The following is an 18,285-nucleotide window of genomic DNA, read 5'->3' as shown; positions in this document are numbered from 1 at the left end:
AATTCCTCTGAGCTGCAGCCTGCAAGGGGCAGGGCCCTGCCCCTACCTGGGTCTACAGCTAACTCCTCTGTGACAGACGGGCACCCAGGTGGGCACCTCGGAACGCAGGCAGGTGCCTGGAGCAAGATCGTGAGGGACATGGAGCTAGCCACCCCTGGTTTGCTGATGCAGGCGTGCTGGGCTCCGTGACTCTGGCGGGCTGACAGAGCAGGACAGTCACACACAGAGCTCTCTTCCCGGCACCACGTGCAGCGGGGGTGTGCGAGGGGTTTCCTGAGACCCAGCGACGGACAGCCTGGGTGGCGCCGTGCCCCCATGCCTCACCTTCAAGAGCTGCTGAAGCTTGCCCAGCTCGCACCGGACGCTGGTGTTCTCCTGGGCCACTTTCTCACGGAGGCCCTTCTCAAACACACACTCCCCCAGGGCCTGGGCCAGCTGCGCGTCAAACCTGTCCGAGCAGAACACGGGTCATGGCACCCGGGGCTGGGGGGTGCATCTGGGGCACAGCAGGGGTGGGACTGGAGAGAAGCCGTTAGCTTGCTGAGAACTGCTAGAGAGACGGTATCAGATGATGGAGAGTTTGTGGATATGGCGGAGGTATACTGAACACCAGAGGGCAACTTTGAGGGTTTACGGTTTCCAGAACAACACCAAACACTTATTTAAAATGTGATTAAAAAAATATAAGCAAATATAAGTTGGGTGAGAGGCGCTTCCTGGACTGGGCATCGTTTCCCATGGCTCTTTCAGCTTCTGTCGCTCTCACGGGCGAGGAGACCTGCAGAAGGCTCTGCCAAGCCTCAGGAAGATGCGACTCTGGTCAGTAAGATATGGCTTTGGCCACCTGTTCCAGGGAACTGGGTGTGGCCAGAATGGCTGAACTGGGCGCGGGATTTCAGCCTTGGGGCGAAGAAGGTCTCCCTCGTTATGAGATCATCCAATGTCCCTCAATAGTAGATGGTCAGTCAAAGCCTCAAGACTCCAAAGAAAGCCAACTATCGATCATATGAGGGAGCCCCTGCTGTCGGAAGGGCCCAGGAGCTTTCTGATTGGCTCCTGGTGACATCATTCGAGAGGTGCTATTGGCTACCTCTGAATGGCAACATTGTGATGATGGTAATGGTCTGGCAGTTTTAAACCGCTTGGCTCTGAACTGGGCTCCATGGAGTCCTCATAGCAATTCAGCAGAAAACACATCTTAGCCATTTCGCAGAAGAGAAGACTGAAGTTCAGAGGTGAAGTGAGTTAGCCAAAATCCCGAAGCAGGTCTGAGCCAGCTTCTCCGCTGACTAAGGTGGTCTGCCATCCACCTGGTCAGGTGCTGCAGCAGGCAGGAAAAGACAGAGGGGGCCAGACAGTGATGGACGTTTTCAAGGAGTCCTTCTGGGCCACCGGATGCCAGGGAATGCCTCCAACAGACCCTAACTCTTGGAACACACTGCCTGAACAACTGTCTGAGGCCAGACGAACTCAGGCACAGCCTTCACCCCACTAGGAGTGGGCCAGGGGTCCAGCCTCCCACAGCTCCAGCACAGTCCTTATCCCTAGGGGCGTGCCATCGGCCCTCGAAACTGAGCTTTGCAACCTATGTGTAACCATGGCAACTGGGCCACACTGAACTGAGAGGCCAAGGTGGGGGCAGGGAACCTCAACAGCATGGAGACATCCCTCCACCCAGAGCCCAGCCAACTACGGAGGCAGCTGCATTGACCCTTTGATTAAACATAAAGAGGTATGAGGAAGTATGGCTAACTTCTCCATCTCTCCCTCACTACAGGCATGCTACCTGAATTTCCACCATGAGAGACGTCTACCTGCTCACGGGCTCCCGGCTAAAATACTAATCCACCTAGAAAGGTAATGGCTGCTATTTGCAATTAGCATCAAAACGTACACTAACTTCTGCCAAGAGATGGTCAGGGCGTAGAGGGCATCACAGGGCAGGTGAGTTTTAAGAAGAGATGCAAGTACAATGAAATGGGAACTCTCCGGGGGCCATTATCTGGAATGAAGGATTCTGTCCAAGGGGGGTGGTCACGGGAAACACCAGAGGGATGGAGTTTTCTGGCTGCACAAACTCCAAGGGCAGAGTCCCCCTGCCACCCATCAGAAAGAGGAAATCCTCCTTAAGGCCTCTCAGAACAGGAGGAGAACCCACAGGCAAGGGCCAAGATTGTCACAGCTGGCAGAAACCTCCGGGATGATGGAATTCTCTCTCTCGATTAACTGATGGCATCTGTTGGAGCCAGTCTTTAGCACCAGGTGGGTCTGCTTAACTTCGAGGACAGCTCTGAAACATCAGTCACCATCTGGCTCACGGAGGCAGTGCTATCTGACAAGGTCACACAGCAAACGAGCAAGGTGGGACGAAGCCATTTTCCCTGCTGCAAGGACAAGGTGTAGCTAGAGCATGGATGGGAAGGTGGAAAAGGAAAGAGTCAGCTATCAGCCAGAAAAAAACAAACTTCTCTCATCTGGGGAGGCATTCTAATAACTCCCCAAAGAACTTTTCTTTTTTTTAATGAAGAAGCCAGTTCGGGAAAGCTCAAAGATAAATGAGAGAAACAATATTTAATGCAGATCAAATTCAAAACCAGTATCACTCCCATGGAAATGTAATTCGGCTGCTACCTCTTGGAAAAAAGGCGTTCTTGGCAAAAATCATGTCCTGGCACAGAGCAAGGTTTTTCTGTATTTTCAACTGGGACCTTCTAAAAGAAGGTGTTTCATCTATTCGCCTCCTAAGAAGGCTCCAGTAGGGCTTGTCTGGCTCAGAACAGGGCCCCTGCACACCTTTACCCTCACCAGGTGAGCTGAAGAGCTTCAGACACAGCCAAGGAGTCCAGGGATGAAGGCATCCCAGGATATGAGGTTCCACGTACGGAGGCTTGTGAGAGAGACCTGAGCGCCAGTCTAGGCTCCTAGACGAGGAAAGCAAGTGCCGAAACCAGTGTGCAGATTCAAGACTGGCGTCTTATTCATGCACAGAGCCCAGATTCCGCCAGAACTGCTCATGTGAGCTGAGAGTCTAAACTTTAAATGGAAAGGGCAGTGACTCAAGTTTTTGGCTGTCTCCGCGTTTTCCCCAGTGGGGATGGGAACCAGCCCCTAGCCCTGGGCGGGATCTGCCAGCTGCATCATCCAGTTCCACCACAAGAGGGCGCTCCACCTGAGGGGAGTAGGGGGCCCGCTCAGTGCTGACGGGGTGGGCTGATTCCTTCTGCCCCTCAGGGGAGAAGGGCTGAAGGACTTGCCCAAGGTCACACGACCAGAAAGAGGCACAGCTGGGACTTGAACCAGCCCTGGACCCCTACCCACCAGGTTAGGCTGACTCTGCCTCCACAACAAAGCCTTCACTCTTAGTGGGGATGCTGAGGCCCAGAGAGGCCAAGAAAGCCTGCCAAGCTTACGTGGGCGGCTGGCAATAGAGCTGAGACTGGATAACAGAGAAGAATGACTTCTTGCTGGATTCTTGGGAGAACCACACAGCAACGCGTGGGGAGGGATGGGGCGAGAGAGGGCAGAACCAGGAGGCTGAGCTCCAGGGATGAAGAGCCCTGACTGGAGTGACGGGGTTTCAGAGGAGAATCCGCAGACCCCAGCACCCAGGCAGCCCACCCTAGCGCCCAGGTCACGACTCACTTCTTCTGCTTCTTCTCCAAGTCGTGGTTTCGACTCTGCTGGCTCTCCAGCAGGAAGCGTGTGTCCTCCAGGTCACAGGTCAGAAGGTGGCACTTCCTCTTGAACTGCTGGGCTGTCCTCTGGGCTCCCTCATAGGCCCTCTGCAGCTCCCCGAGCTGTGGGAGGGGCAGAAGGAATCAGCCCACCCCATCAGCACTGAGCGGGCCCCCTACTTCCCAGCTGAAGCAGCTGCTGCTCCCAGTGTGAGTCTAACAGGAAGAGATCAGGTTCGAGGCCGGAGAGACCCGGTCCTGGCCACTTGCCACCTGCATCAGTGTAGGGTATTTCTCTGAGCTTGTTCGGGGGTCATATGGGGGGGCAGTGTCTGTCATTCTCTGAGGGTTTTTAATTCTCCTCAGTACCCCTCTGGCCAGCAGATTCTGAACATGCCCTGCCCAACTCGACAGCCCCTGGAGGACTATGTATAATTGATACCCCCGCTGGCTGCCTCATCTGGGAGATGTGTGTGGACTAGCTGAGAAGCAGCCAGAACAGTTCAGAGAAATTCTGACCAGGAGACCCACAGGACAGGCTCTTAACAGCACTTTAGATGGACTGACTCACACAGGAACGCACGCGGCTGCAGACAAACAGAAAAGCCACGGCTCTTGCGTCTTCCTCCAGGAAACACCCTCCCAAATGTCCTAGTTTAGATCTGGGAGAGAGCGCGACTTGGCACACTCGCTTTGAAGAAATGGGCTCATTAAAGAATTGCTTTAAATAAGCAAAATGCCGAGTTAATGAAGCCTGTAATTCTAAATTCAGTATTTGAAGGCAAATGGGATGTTTTCTTATATTCCGCTGTTCAGAAAAAGGTTGCCGTTTTATTACTTTTTAATGTAGCATGAATATCCCTCCTTCCTTGGGGAGGCTGACCCAACTTGATAATTTGTTGTGAAAGAACTGGGCTGTTCCCAGGCGGCTGTCCCTTGGCTGGTTATCTACAGCCTGGATGTCTCCTGAGGATCACGATACAACGTCCACCTTGAAAGTGACCGCTAAAACCATCGCCAGGGAGCCTCACTTCTGCTGTTTATAAAATCCCATGAGATCTCACCCTGGCCCACTTCTGCGGGATGATTTCATGATACTCTCTGCTCACAGTGAGGAGATACATAAATAATAACGGGACAGGAAATATGACCTCAACGTTTATGGTGCTTACATCTACTGAGGGACACCAAGAAGTAAGCAGATAATAACAATACAGCACAATGAGGCTCATATCTGGGGAAATAAATCAGGGGCAATCTCCCCAATCTGTGTCAGGGAAGACTTTCTGGGGGGAAGGATATTTAAGCTAAGAATGTAAAGTTTGTCGGAGATATCTAGGTAGGGAAGAGAAAGAGTGTTCTAGGAAAAGGAAAGAGCACATGCAAAGACCCAAAGGTGAGAAAGAATAAGCCTTTCTTGAAGGGGGGGGTGGGGAAAACCAGTGCAATGGAACAGAATAGAGTCCAGAAACAGACCCACAGAAATATTGTTGGTTGATCTTTTACAAAGGGGCAAATGCTATACAGTGGATGGAGGCTTTTTGACAAATGGTGCTGAAACAACTGGTCATTCACAAGCAAAAAGAAAAATCTAGACACAGATTTCACACAAAAATTAACTCAAAATGGATCATAGATGTAAATATAAAATGCAAAACTATACAGCTCCTGGAAGATAACATAGTAGAAAACCTTGATGACCTTGGATTTGGCAATGACTTTTTAGATATAACAGCAGAGGCTGCTGCTGCGTCGCTTCAGTCATGTCCGACTCTGTGCAAGTCCAGAGACGGCAGCCCATCAGGCTCCCCTGTCCTGGGATTCTCCAGGCAAGAACGCTGGAGTGGGTTGCCATTTCCTTCTCCAATGCATGAAAGTGAAAAGTGAAAGTGAAGTCGCTCAGTCGTGTCCGACTCTTAGCGACCCCACGAACTGCAGCCTAGCAGGGTCCTCCGCCCATGGGATTTGCCAGGCAAGAGTACTGGAGTGGGGTGCCATTGCCTTCTCCAACACCAGAGGCATGACCCATGAAAAAGAGAAATTTGCTGGATTTTATTAAAACTAAACATTTCTACTCTGCAAAGGACACGTTCAAGAAAATGAAAAACCACAGACAGGAAGAAAACATCTGCAAAAGACATACCTGATAAAGAACTTATCCAAAATATACCAGAAAATCAGAAAACAAACAACTCAATGTAAAAACAGGCTAAAGACCTTAACAGACACTGTGACAAAGAGGAGAGCTGCTGCCCGCACGCCACAGCGACCTCCACGTGTGGCGCCAGCGGAGGTGGACGCACACGGAACAGGTGATGCCTGCCCTCCCTTTCCGGGTTCGGGCAGCACCGGGATGCGGGAGGCGAGACCTGCCCTATTTCTGCGACCCTGATGACCCAGACTATCTTCCCCCCTTACCTTCCGCTCCAGCTCATTCCTAGATGCCAGCTCCGACTCCAGCCTCTCCTCCGACTGCTGGAGGCGCTTCCTGAGGAACTCGTTCTCCATCTGAGCACAGTCGAGGCGCATCTGCCACTCGTCCGCTGTTTAAGAGAGTCAGAGGGACGTTAGGAAACTCGGTGAACAGGGCGGTTCCCTCCCATCCTTAGCCCTTTGTGCACAATTTCACAGTGTTAACAGAATTCCCAAGGTTCGACCCTAGGCTTAGGATCTGGAAATCCCACATTAAGTCCAAGCTTAAAAACACCACTTTCTCCAGGCAGCCTTCCCTGACTACATCCAGGTGTTGAACATTACTGACCACTCACTGTTTTAAGCTTGCTCATTTACAGGGCTCAGTTTCTCTACATGTGTGCACATACCTTTCCCCTATGGAAATTCCATAATTTTTGAGGGTAGAGGAGCTGTTTTATACATTTGTGGTTTCTCTACACCCTCTGGAAGAGTCCCCTACACATGGAAGTTTCCCGTGTGGTAAAACAAGTTTACCAGCTGGCCAATCTCCTGGCCATTCACACTGGGTGACAGAGTACATCATCAGTGATGATTGAATTAATTAACAAATAAATCAGTGAACAATAATTAAAGTGTCTACTATGCAAAGAGCAATAGAGACACTGGTTGCAACATGTCTCTATGGAATAACTAAACAATCCCTTGATTTGGTAAAATTCTCCAAAAAAAAGTCATTTATTGGTGATGAAAACTCGATGAATAGAACGGGCTACACGAGGTTGTGATAGCTTATTTTCTGATTGAATAAAAGAGTAACGTCATTTAAGGTAATAGAGATGTGGAAAACATTGTACAAATGGACAGTGTAAGATAGAGACCATCCATCCATCATCCATCCAAATATCACCCATCCATCCATCCATCCTCCCAACATCCATCTTTCCATCATCCAGCCACCATCCATCACCCATCCACCCATCCATCCACTCACCTATCATCCATCCATCATCCATTCATCTACCCAACATCCATCAATCCATCACCCACCCATCATCCATCCATCCATCCACCTATCCATCATCTATCCATCCATCCATCCATCCATCCATCCATCCATCCATCCATCATCCATTGTTCCATCTACCTTCCATCCAACCAAATACTCACACTACTCCATACCAGGCACAAGAGATCACGAAATGAATAAGAAACCATTCTATCTTCCAGAAGAATTCACTTGTGGAGACAAACATGTAAAGTGAGCTTGAACAAAGCATGACCAGGACTCTCATAAAGAAACTTAAGGAAGTTCAGAAGAGGACTCAAACTCATGAGGGAAGCAAACTTCTGTTTTGTTCACGACCGTATTCATATCCACAGGACTTACTATAATGCCTGCTGCTGCTGCTAAGTCACTTCAGTCGTGTCCGACTCTGTGTGACCCCATAGACAGCAGCCCACCAGGCTCCCCCGTCCCTGGGATTCTCCAGGCAAGAACACTGGAGTGGGTTGCCATTTCCTTCTCCAATGCAGGAAAGTGAAAAGTGAAAGGGAAGTCGCTCAGTTGTGTCTGACTATTCTCGACCCCATGGACTACAGCCTACCAGGCTCCTCCATTCATGGGATTTTCCAGGCAAGAGTACTGGAGTGGGGTGCCATTGCCTTCTCCAACTATAATGCCTAGCATATCATAAATGCTCTGTAACTTTCACTTCAGAGGTGGCTGGGTGAGTGAATGGACGGATGGACAGATGGATGGCAGGACTGAGGTCTTGTCGGGGGTGATTCTCACATAACTAACCCAAACAAAAGGATGATATGATTGTAAAAAGTTAAAGCTTCTTCAAATTTCCATCAGGGTAAATAATATCATGGTAGGAAAAGAATCCTATCTCTCCATCAGGGAAAAAAAAAAATCTCAAGTGGCAAATGGCACAGCTTCAAAAAGGAAAGGGCAGCAGAAAGGATTTCTGGGGTGGCCTGTGTGCTGTGTGCTCCAGAGAGGGGCGTGAGCGGGCGCCACAGATAGCTGAGGACGTGCTCCACTGCCCCAGGCCAAGTGCCGCCTCCAGCCTCCTCCCCATGGGCGCCATTCTTCACATACGTGTCAGTGAGCCCTTCATTTTCAAGTACCATTTTCCTGGGCCTCCCTGGCCTCCCACTGACATTGCAAGTTTCTGGACAGCAAGGCCCAACTAAAATTCTTCTACAACCCTTGCCCCAAAGTCCAGCTCAGTGCTGAATACATTCCATGAGAGGTTCTTTTTAAAGATTTCACCAGGCATAGTGAGAAAACATATATATTTTCAATAATTTCTACCCCAGCTTGATCCATAGGGGAGGTTATGGCAGCATTGCAGTGGTGTAATTAAAGTGTTTTATTGCTTCTTTCAACTTTACTATGTCATAGACATCTTCTATAATGAGTAGGTACTACTTTCATAATCAAAAACAAAATACTTGTGGATTGGCTTCCTGGAATAAGCATTCTGAGCTGAAAGCCTGTGCAGCACTGTGACTAATGTGCTCCTGAGCTCAGCGCATTTCCCCCTCGGCCGACTCCCGTATCTGCACAGGAAGACAAATGGCTGGGGAGCATCGTTCAAACATAAATCACCATCAGGATGGAACCGGGGCTGATGTTCTTCTGGGGAACCTGTGCCGGTTCTGGGCAAACAGGTGCCCTTCTCCCTGAGCAGGCCCCACCTTGCTGGGGCTCGGGTACCTGAGAATCTCAGACTCCTCAGGATGAACCTTCCTGGCAAATGCCTGCCCTGCGGGTAGCCGGGATGAGAGGATGCCAGGAGTGGAGTAGGAAGCCAATATGCCTTTCCCTCCTCCACCACCTCCTGACCTCGGCCCCTTCAAGTGTCCCTGACGTTTCTAGGGCATCGATTCTCTGGAGGCACTAGAGGAACGATAACTATGTTTCATAAAGGCTGACAGACACACCAGGAAGCCTCCTCAGCTGACTTGTTTCGACTGGGGAGAGGAGATGACAGGGATGCCTCCTGCCCATCCAGCCGTGAGATGTGTCTCCAGGAGACCAAGATGGGCACCACCAGGAATCCCTGGCTCCGCTGAACACATCTTTCACTGGGCAATTCACTCTGACTGCTAACCAAGTGCCTGACATCACTTTCAGATAGGGCCAGGAGTAGTCCCTGCTCTGCGGGTGATGAGCAGGAGTAAGGATCCCACTATTAGTGCTACTAGAAATAATAATAAAGTGAGCAACAACTATTCAGCATTCTGCACCATGCACGTGGCTAAACACCTTCCATTCATCATCTCTGTCTACAGCCATTTGAAAGATGAGGAAACCAAGGCGCGATAATTTCTTTGGCCAAAGTAATAGAGTCTAGATTCAAATCCAGAAATGTGATTTTATAGCTTTCACTTCCTAACCATTGAACTGAGTTCCTCAAAGCTTATACTGTTGTTTACTCGTTCAGTCGTGTCTGACTCTCTGCAACTCCATGGACTGCAGCACACCAGGCTTCCCTGTCCTTCAGCATCTCCCGGAGTTCGCTCAAACTCATGTCCATTGAGTCGAGGATGCCACCCCACCATCTCAACCTCTGTTGCCCCCTTCTCCTCCTGCTTACAATCTTTCTCAGCATCAGGATCTCTTCCAATGACCCTGGCTCACTGGAATTAAATAAAAATTTATATTATGAAAGTGAAAGTCGCTCAGTCATGTCCAACTCTTTGCAACCCCATGGACTATACAGTCCATGGAATTCTCCAGGCCAGAATACTGGAGTTGGTAGCTTTCCCTTCTCCAGGGAACCTTCCTAACCCAAGGATTGAACCCAGGTGTCCTACATTGCAGGCAGATTCTTTACCATTTGAGCTATCAGGGAAGCCCCAAAACTTATACTAAAATTACTCATATAAAAAAGATTCTTAATAGGGGTGCCTTGCCCATCTACAGGGGATGCCACAGGATGAGACAGTTGGACGGCATCACCAACTCGATGAACATGAGTTTGAAACAAGCTCCAGGAGATGGTGAAGGGCAGGGAAGCTTGACGTGCTGCAGTCCATGGAGTCTCAAAGAGTTGGACACAACTGGACTGAACTGCCCATCTATAGAACCACTATTTTTTAAATCATTCTTTGTATTATTAATAAACAGCACCTGTCACATTGGTAATTTATTACCTTAGATACGGTTGGGTTACCTGTTTAATGCCTGCCTCTTGCACTGAACTGTACACCCTAAGAAGGCAAGATCTGTTCCCATTTTCTCTGCCAACATCTCAGCCCCTAATGCAGCACCTAGAGTACTGTAAGTGCTCCGTACGTGTGAGTGAATGAATGAATGAGAAAAGGAGAGCTTTCCCACCAGTGTCTGACCCCATGGTTCCCAAGGACTCACCTCCCCCAGTGTGACTCCTTTCCAAATCACTCAACTGAATTTTCTGCTGGGCTTCCTCCAACCGCTTCTCCACTTCTCCCAGATTCTTCTGGACTTGCTCATACTTGCTCTGGAAGAGAGGCCTCGAGGTTTCAAACTGGAGCTAAGACAGTGGCCATCTCACCCAAGGTGCTTTCAAACCAGGACTGGCCCTTATCCCCACCCCTACCCCCACAATCTTCACCCAGGACACCTCCAAGGCCAAGACTTAGGAAGACTCGGATGTCCTCCAGGACTCCCAGCATGGGAGTCAGTGAGCCTGTGCACCCCAGATATGAGCAGAGCAGGACAGGCCCGACCCTCCCAGCCACTCTTCTCGAGCACTCGCATCCCCAGTGCTCCCGACCACTCGCCTTTAGCTCCTGAACCTCCCGGGAGGCCCGCAGCCGCTCTGCCCGCTCACTCTCCAGCACCTGGCAGGCCACATCCCCTTTGAAGCGCTCATCGGCCAGCTCTGTGGTCAGCTCAGCGATCTGGAGGGGGAGGGTTAAGGCAGGGTTACTCGCTGGGGCTGCCAACCCTTCTCCTCCCGCGCACGCTCAATGGGCCCATCCTTGCACTGATACTAGGTCTTATCGCAAGGCAACCCTGCAGCGTAATAAGGTGGTTAAGAGCACGGGCGTCGGGATGTTATGGTCCTAGTGAGTTAGAATTCCTGGCCCAGCAGTCACTCTCTGTGTGACTCTCAGCCACACAGGATGCCTCTCCAATGCTCGGTTTTCTCCACTTTAGGAAGGAAGGGGACAGTGGATAGAATTGTTTAGAGAATTAAGTGAGATAATCCACACAGAGCTTAGCACGGTGCCAAGCACACAGTAAATGCTCAGTTAACAATTATTCTACTAGAAACTCTCCTTAGCCACCCTTCAGGAAGTCATTTCACTTGGCCAAACAGGCTTCCTTGGTAAGACGCACACTCACAGATGCCCGCCCGCCCTGGGCGCTCTCGGCCAGGAAGCCTCTCGATGGCTCCCCGGGGCCCGCTGCCTCTACCAGGCGGGGCCCGCTGCCTCTACCAGGTTGCAGCCACGCTGTCACACAGTGTGTGCTCACAGCCTGTTTATGCCTCACATGCTCTTACGCAATTACCTATTTTATTAGCTATTACACAAACCCGTAAGATGTGACCGGGCCAAGAGTTTCCAGGAAAACTAGGCTGAATGCTTTGGAGGGAATGAACACATAAAATTCTGTCATATAGGTGTAGGTGCAAAAACTAAAAAGGAAAAACTCCAAGTGTAGCCTCCTGCCTTCGAATTCCTTTGCCATTTGCTCTGCTTTAAAGAAATCGAAACTGGAAATCATGTAGTTGTGTGTGAGGGGTGTGGTTTAAAAAAGAAGTAGATCTTGAGTTTTTGGTCCCACCTCAGTGAGTTGAGGCAGACACGTTTTAAGTTAAAAATTAAAATGTTTATTTTTTAAATGAATTCCCACTTGCATTGGCTTTTTTCCCCCAAAATAAATGGGAAACACCAGGTGAGTCAGTGCTTTTGTGGTCTTAGTGTTTCATAATACAGCCTTCCGTGTTCAAGGATATGCCAAGGTGAGTGAGAAGAGAAACATACAAGCGGACAGTTCATGGCCAAGGAGGACAGAAATGCTGCTGCCCAGCAGAGTCCTCCAGAAACTGGGGCTCTGCTGGTGCGAGGCAGCGGCTCAAGTCCAGAGGGAGGGAAGGAAAAGAAACAAACAAGGCACGAGGCAACGCGCAGGGCCTTGGACGCACCACCTCCTCCCGGGGGCTGCAGCCGCCTGAGCTACAAAACGCTGAGTCAGGCGACGTCTCCCGTCCTCCTGGCCGCCCCAGGGTCTGAATTCCAATACACTCCAGGGGAGCTAGGCTCACCTCCTAAGTTTAGCCTCACTTGGCTCTAGGTGGGTCAGGCTTAAAGTAAAGTGGAAGTCACTCAATGGTGTTCAACTCTTTGCAACCCCATGGACTGCAGTCTGCGAGACCCCTCTGTCCCTGGGACTTTAGTTCAGTTCAGTTGCTCAGTCCTGTCCGTCTCTTTGCGACCTAATGGACTCTAGCACGCCAGGCTTCCCTGTCCATCACCATCTCCTGGAGCTTGCTCAAACCCATGTCCATTGAGTCGGTGATGCCATCCAACCATCTCATCCTCTGTCATCCCCTTCTCCTGCCTTTAATCTTTCCCAGCATCAGGGTGTTTTCCAGTGAGTCAGTTCTTTGCATCAGGTGGCCAAAGTATTAGAGTTTCAGCTTCAGCATCATTCCTTCTAATAAATATTCAGGACTGATTTCCTTTAGGATAGTGACTGGTTTGATCTTGCAGTCCAAGGGACTCTCAAGAGTTTTTATAAACAAGAATACTGGGACTCTACAGGCAAGAATACTGGAATGGGTTGCCAGATCCATTCAGGATCTTCCTGACCCAGGAATCGAACCCAGGTCAATCCATTGCAGGTAGATTCTTTACCATCTGAGCCACTGGGGTGCATAAAGGCATTCAAGTTGGAAAAGCAATCACTTGCAGTGGGCGCCAACTACAGGCCAGTGTACTCCAGGAACACCCCCGATCACACCCCTACACAGCCTCCATCGCTGTCATCAGCACAGATACCAAACACCAGGAGAGTATTCTCTTTGCCTTAACCATTTAGTATGAAATTCAATTTGTGCTAATCGGCCTGAGCAAAGAGAGCACAGAATTAATTTAATGCATTAATTTTGAATTCCACAGACCCCAAGTCTGGAGCTCAAAGGACAATTCGTCTTTCCAAACTGGGGAAGCAATAGCTGCTTTTCTCACAGACAGTAGCCCTCTGACCATCCCCATCCTCACAAAGCCCTCTTCTTTCACATATTTTGGGGTCCAGAGGCTCTGTGCTTGAGCTGAGGGGTGGGCACCACACCCAGAGCTAGCAGGTGGGTGCAAAATGAAGGCCAGTTTAATGAGGGAGAGCCGGGTTGCAAAGGCAGAAGGGCCTTGTGCAGACCACACTAGGACCAATTAACCAGGAATTATTCTGGAATCCTCCCTGGATCCACTGCTTGGCTGAATCATCAGAAACCCTCTTTCTACTCAGGGACAATGACTCCAAGGGTCTGCCAGAGAGAGGGAGACAGAAATGAATGAATCTGCTGTACATTTTGCAGAGTCAAACAGAAAGAACATCCCACACATCCTGCACACAGACACCACACTGCGAGGGAACAGTGGGTTGCAGGGATGTGAAGGACCTTAACTGCTGAGCACACAGGGTCCCCTGGGCTGTCACGGTCACCTGCCCTGCACAATGCAAGCACTTACTGCCTGCCAGACCTGCCTTCGAAGACTCTGCTGTTGGGGAGGGAAGAAAACCACGTGTGGAGCTCCCATGTTTTGGCCCAACCGTGCCCTTGGCTCTTAAACTTGAGGACTCCTGGACCCCAAATCACCTGTCCCGAAGAGAGCCAGCAGTGCCCTTTCCGCTCTCTCCCTGTGCTTTTCCCAAGCAAAAGGACCTGTTCAAGCCCTAGAATGAGAAACAGCTCACACTCATCCACCGCTGTGAACAGACACGTGAGTCCTGGGCACAGAAGCCTCACCAGGAGGGTATATTTCTGTCACTCACTCACACAGAACGAGTCGGCGGCTATGAGAGGTGGGATGAGTTGCTCAGATCAGAGCTGATTGGTCTCGGAGGCAGTCCCGCCCAGGCAGCCCGACTCGGGGTCCTGGCTGGACCTCTGTCCAGATGCTGTTCCTTGTCCGGCATCCCCCGTCCAGCTTGACCCCTTGCCCCCGGGCCCCTGGGGGTGGTCGTTCTGGAACAGACCAGGACATGTGGCTCAGGGAGGTGACAGGGAACGGCCAGCGAGTGCAGGTCAGTGGCCAGGTAAGACCCGGACTGCAGCCGAAGGGAGCCTTGTGGACCCCTACAGGAAAGAACGCTCCCATCCCCATCAACCTGAGTGACGGAAACAGAAAATGAACCAGCAGAGAAAAAAGGCAGAGAGAAGACAACGGCTCCTCTTCTCCTCTGAGGGAGTAGAGGCGCGGTCAAGACTTCCCTGCCGTGCCTTCCTCTGCGGGGCCTGGGCTCACCCCGCTGTGGTCATTCTTGAACGCGCCCGCCCGGCGTCCACAGAGCCTCTGCAGCCGCTCTCTGCTAGGAGGCCGCCCTCCCCCAGGGCCCCTGGTGAAGACTCAAGAGACCCTAAACATCCCGAGTCAGGGAGGAAGCCAGGCTGTTTTATTCCCCCGGGACGAGGGGGCTCCAACATCTCGTCCCCACAGAGGCCTGGTGCTGCATTAGAGCATGGAACCGGTGCCAGGAGGCCTGGGACGAGGTCAAGGCTCGGGGGCCATCTGACCCCCGAGTCAAATGAGTCACGTCCCTTGCCCACCCTGCTGGTGGACAGTCACGGCCATCGGGAGCCACCTCTCTCAGGGCTCCACTAATGCACGTCTGCCCTAGATCTCCAGTCCCCGCTGTGCCCCGTTGCTTCCCTCAGCGATTCTTCACCCAGAAGTGAGACTTCCTGGACTAATGAGGCCAGACAGGTGTGCACATGGGCCTCAGTCCTTGGCCATAAATGAGGTCCTGTACATATTCCAGAGAGAAGACACGACCCCGCTCTCAGGCACTGCCTTGTGCTCCTGCAGCCTCCCGGGTGCTCCCACCTAGTCGAGCTGCTTCCCTGTAAAAATACAAACCCCACTGGGCATGCAGGCCGATCCTGCATGCTTGAAGAATATTTATAGCTGGCGTCTCAGAGGCTCCTCATCTCCTCTTCGGCTCCTTTGCAAATGAAGCACTTAAATCATTTTGCAGTAATGTTGTCTTTTTAATAAAGCTCGTCAAACGGCATTCTCGCTGATGAGGCACACCACGTTCCAGCCACGTTTCTGTGGCTGTTTCCCCGCCGAGACGAGGGGTGGGGTGCAGACACTGAGAAGGGTGCTGGGGGCTGCCTGATGCACAGCTCTGAAGGAGCGCCTGCTCCCCAACTGTCAACAGAAGCTCCCTTCCAAGATAGAAGAACCGAGTAGAAGGAGACAGTTCGTACCTATTCTGTAACTTGACGTTTCTCAAAGTGCAGGCCCTGAATGAGCAGGTTCAGCATCACTTGAGAACTTACTAGAACTACAAAAGCTCCAGGGCCATGCCAAGCCACCGACTCAGAATCCTGAAGGCTGGGATCAGACGATTCACACCCTAACCCATCCTCTTGGGGATTCTGACACACGTTCGAGGAGGAGAACCCCACTACCCTAACGTAGCCTGACCCTCTGCACCAGGGTCACCTCGAGGCTTGCTGGAGAAGTGCGGAGGGACCCCAATCCCCAAGATCCCCTCCCGGGCCCAACCGTGAGAGATGGAGCCAGGAAAGCTACAGGGGTAACGGCCCCTCTGGGTGATTCTGAGGGCGTCCCACATGGTGCTAGTGGTAAAGAACCTGCCTGCCAATGCAGGAGACATAAGAGATGCGGTTTTGATCCCTGGGTTGGGAAGATGCCCTGGAGGAGGAAATGGCAACTCATTACAGTATTCCTGCCTAGGAAGTCCCACGGACAGAGGAGCCTGGCGGGCTGCAGCCCATGGCATCACAAAGAACTGGACACGACCGAGTGGACTTGGCACTCACGGCTGGTTCTGATGCTCTTTCAAGTGCAAAAGCAACCAGTACAAATCAGCAGTAGCTTCGCAGGGAGGAAGGTAGGAATTAGAGCCCTTTCTCCAAAGAGAATCCTACTCGGGCCCCAACATGCTACATTTCACCAAATCTGAGCTGCCGTTGATTGTAAGATGCACAGTTTAGAACATGTGAGAGGGACGCACGGCCAGTTCCTAGTGTGAGAGGCTGCTGACTGGGTTCAGCAAAGTACAAAGGGAAAAAATAATTCATCTGAGAATCGATAAAAACAGAATCAAAGCACAAACAGCACATCTACTGTACGGATGCAGGTGTGGGAGTTCTGGAGCCCTGGAGTTCCTTGCCCTCTGTCGGGCCTGGAGAGACGCAGGGCTTCAGAAAACACTCGGTAAATTACTCCATCAGTGCAGACAAGCCACAGAGTGGAAGGGATCCACACTAGTTATATAGTCATCCACACTGAACAATGGACCAGACGCCCACGGCTTACGAAGAACTGCTTCAGATCAACAAGAGACGCCATAGGCAAGGCTGGAAAGACCACTTTGTCGGAGAAGATAACCAAACAGACAAAAACGCGTGAAAAGACACAAATCAAAATCAAGGTGGCACAACTGCTCACCAGCCACAGTCGCTAAATGAAAAAGGCAGACAATCCCCAGTGCTGGGAAGACGTGGAGCAGACAGAAGGCTCACCCGCAGCCATCGGGGAACAAATGGACACCAACACGGTAGTGAGCTATCTGCAGCATCTATGAAACCTGAACACAGAAATAACTTAAAGCCCAGTGGGTCCATCCCTCAGTGTGTGCTAACAGCCATGCGTGATCTGTGCACCAAAAGACACACGTCAGGAGGTCCAGAGCAAGCTGCTTCTTTACAGCTGAAAAATAGAAACAGTCGAATGTTCCTTTAGAGGAAGAGGTAAGGACGGGTGTCTGCATGTAACTGACTAGTCTAGAGCAGAGGGGGTCCGTGAACCATAGTCACCAACGTCACCAGCGATGTCAAATCAAAGAAACCAGGGACAAAGGAACGCACAAATTCAATGAATTTCACTAAAGTTCAGAAAAAAAGGCAAAAACCATTCTTTAGTGTCAGGAGCCCATTTGTGGTTAATAATGGAGGGCAGTGGCTGAAAGGGGCACAAGGCAGGGGAACCTGAGAGTGAACTGTCAACCAGCGCTCGGGGTGCTGGTTGCATTGGTGCGTCCACTTTGTGAAAATCCATTAAGCTGCACACTTATGATGTGTACACTTTTTTTGTATGTTGTACTGTTACACAGAGTTTAAAAGGCAGGAGGAAGAAGAGAAGCAGGAGGAAGACGAAACGCCGAGGAGGAGGCGTTGGGGAGGAAGAGGAAGAAATCCTAACAGCCATCTAAATGTACTTCCGGGATGAAGCTCAGCTCTGATTCCTGACTGAATTCTCTTCGTGGTGCGGGCATCACGCCCTTGACTTGCAGTTTAATGTGGCACTGCCAAAAGCGTGTCTACAGACCCCTTCTATATTTACTGTGTGAATATAGGTGAGTGCCCTCAGGGCCCTGTTAACGAGGCTTCGTGGGAGAAGCTCCTCTAATATCTTGATTATCTCCACATCCTGAGAAGTTACTCTTTGCTCAAGCAACAGGGGTGTGTGTGGGTGTGTATGCGGATAACCCAGACACAACATGTTTACGGAATATCCTGTTTTTCTTTTTGCTTTGGTTGCTAGGAAGCACTGTGTCAAAATTTCAACCCATTTTTAATAGTTCCACACACCCATTCTGTGTCTGTTCTGCACTGGGGGCGGGGCAGAGGTGATGAGGCCTCCCAAGGACAGGGCCTCCCAGTCTAGCTGGGACGCGGGAGGTGATCAGGAGGCACGGATCGATGCTGTGAGGGGAAGCCCAGGGCCACTAGTAGCCTACAGTGGGGGCCCAATGGACCCGGGGGCTTCCCAGGTGGCTCACTGGTAAGGAATCCACCTGCCAAGTGGAGACACAGGTTCAGTCCTCAGGTCGGGAAGATCCCCTGGAGAAGGAAATGACAACCCACGCCAATGATCTTGCCTGGGAAATCCCATGGACACAGGAGCCTGGCAGGGTCGCAAAGAGCTGGACTTGACTCAGTGATGAAACAACCACCACCCACCCTTAGAGCATCACGGAAGGCTTCTTGGAGGAAGC

The 18,285-nt window shown here is 51.0% G+C and overlaps 1 protein-coding gene across 4 annotated transcripts in view; it reads right to left on the bottom strand.

The window, feature by feature from the left end:
- Positions 1-18,285, bottom strand: part of MYO18B (myosin XVIIIB) — a 236,811-nt gene that overhangs the window by 109,484 nt on the left and 109,042 nt on the right. For all 4 annotated transcript variants that reach the window (XM_040250980.1, XM_040250978.1, XM_040250981.1 and 1 more), the window contains exons 26-30: positions 10,866-10,985; positions 10,474-10,582; positions 6,093-6,217; positions 3,643-3,797; positions 325-448 (exon numbers count right to left, since the gene is read on the bottom strand). In XM_040250980.1, coding sequence (XP_040106914.1) covers positions 325-448; positions 3,643-3,797; positions 6,093-6,217; positions 10,474-10,582; positions 10,866-10,985 — 633 coding nt within the window. The remainder of the gene's footprint in view (positions 1-324; positions 449-3,642; positions 3,798-6,092; positions 6,218-10,473; positions 10,583-10,865; positions 10,986-18,285) is intronic.

The sequence above is a fragment of the Oryx dammah genome, unplaced genomic scaffold, assembly GCF_014754425.2.
Source record: "Oryx dammah isolate SB20612 unplaced genomic scaffold, SCBI_Odam_1.1 HiC_scaffold_12, whole genome shotgun sequence".
Lineage (NCBI taxonomy): Eukaryota > Metazoa > Chordata > Mammalia > Artiodactyla > Bovidae > Oryx > Oryx dammah.
Note: the sequence above shows the minus strand (reverse complement) of the source record. Positions and strands in the feature narration are given on the sequence as shown.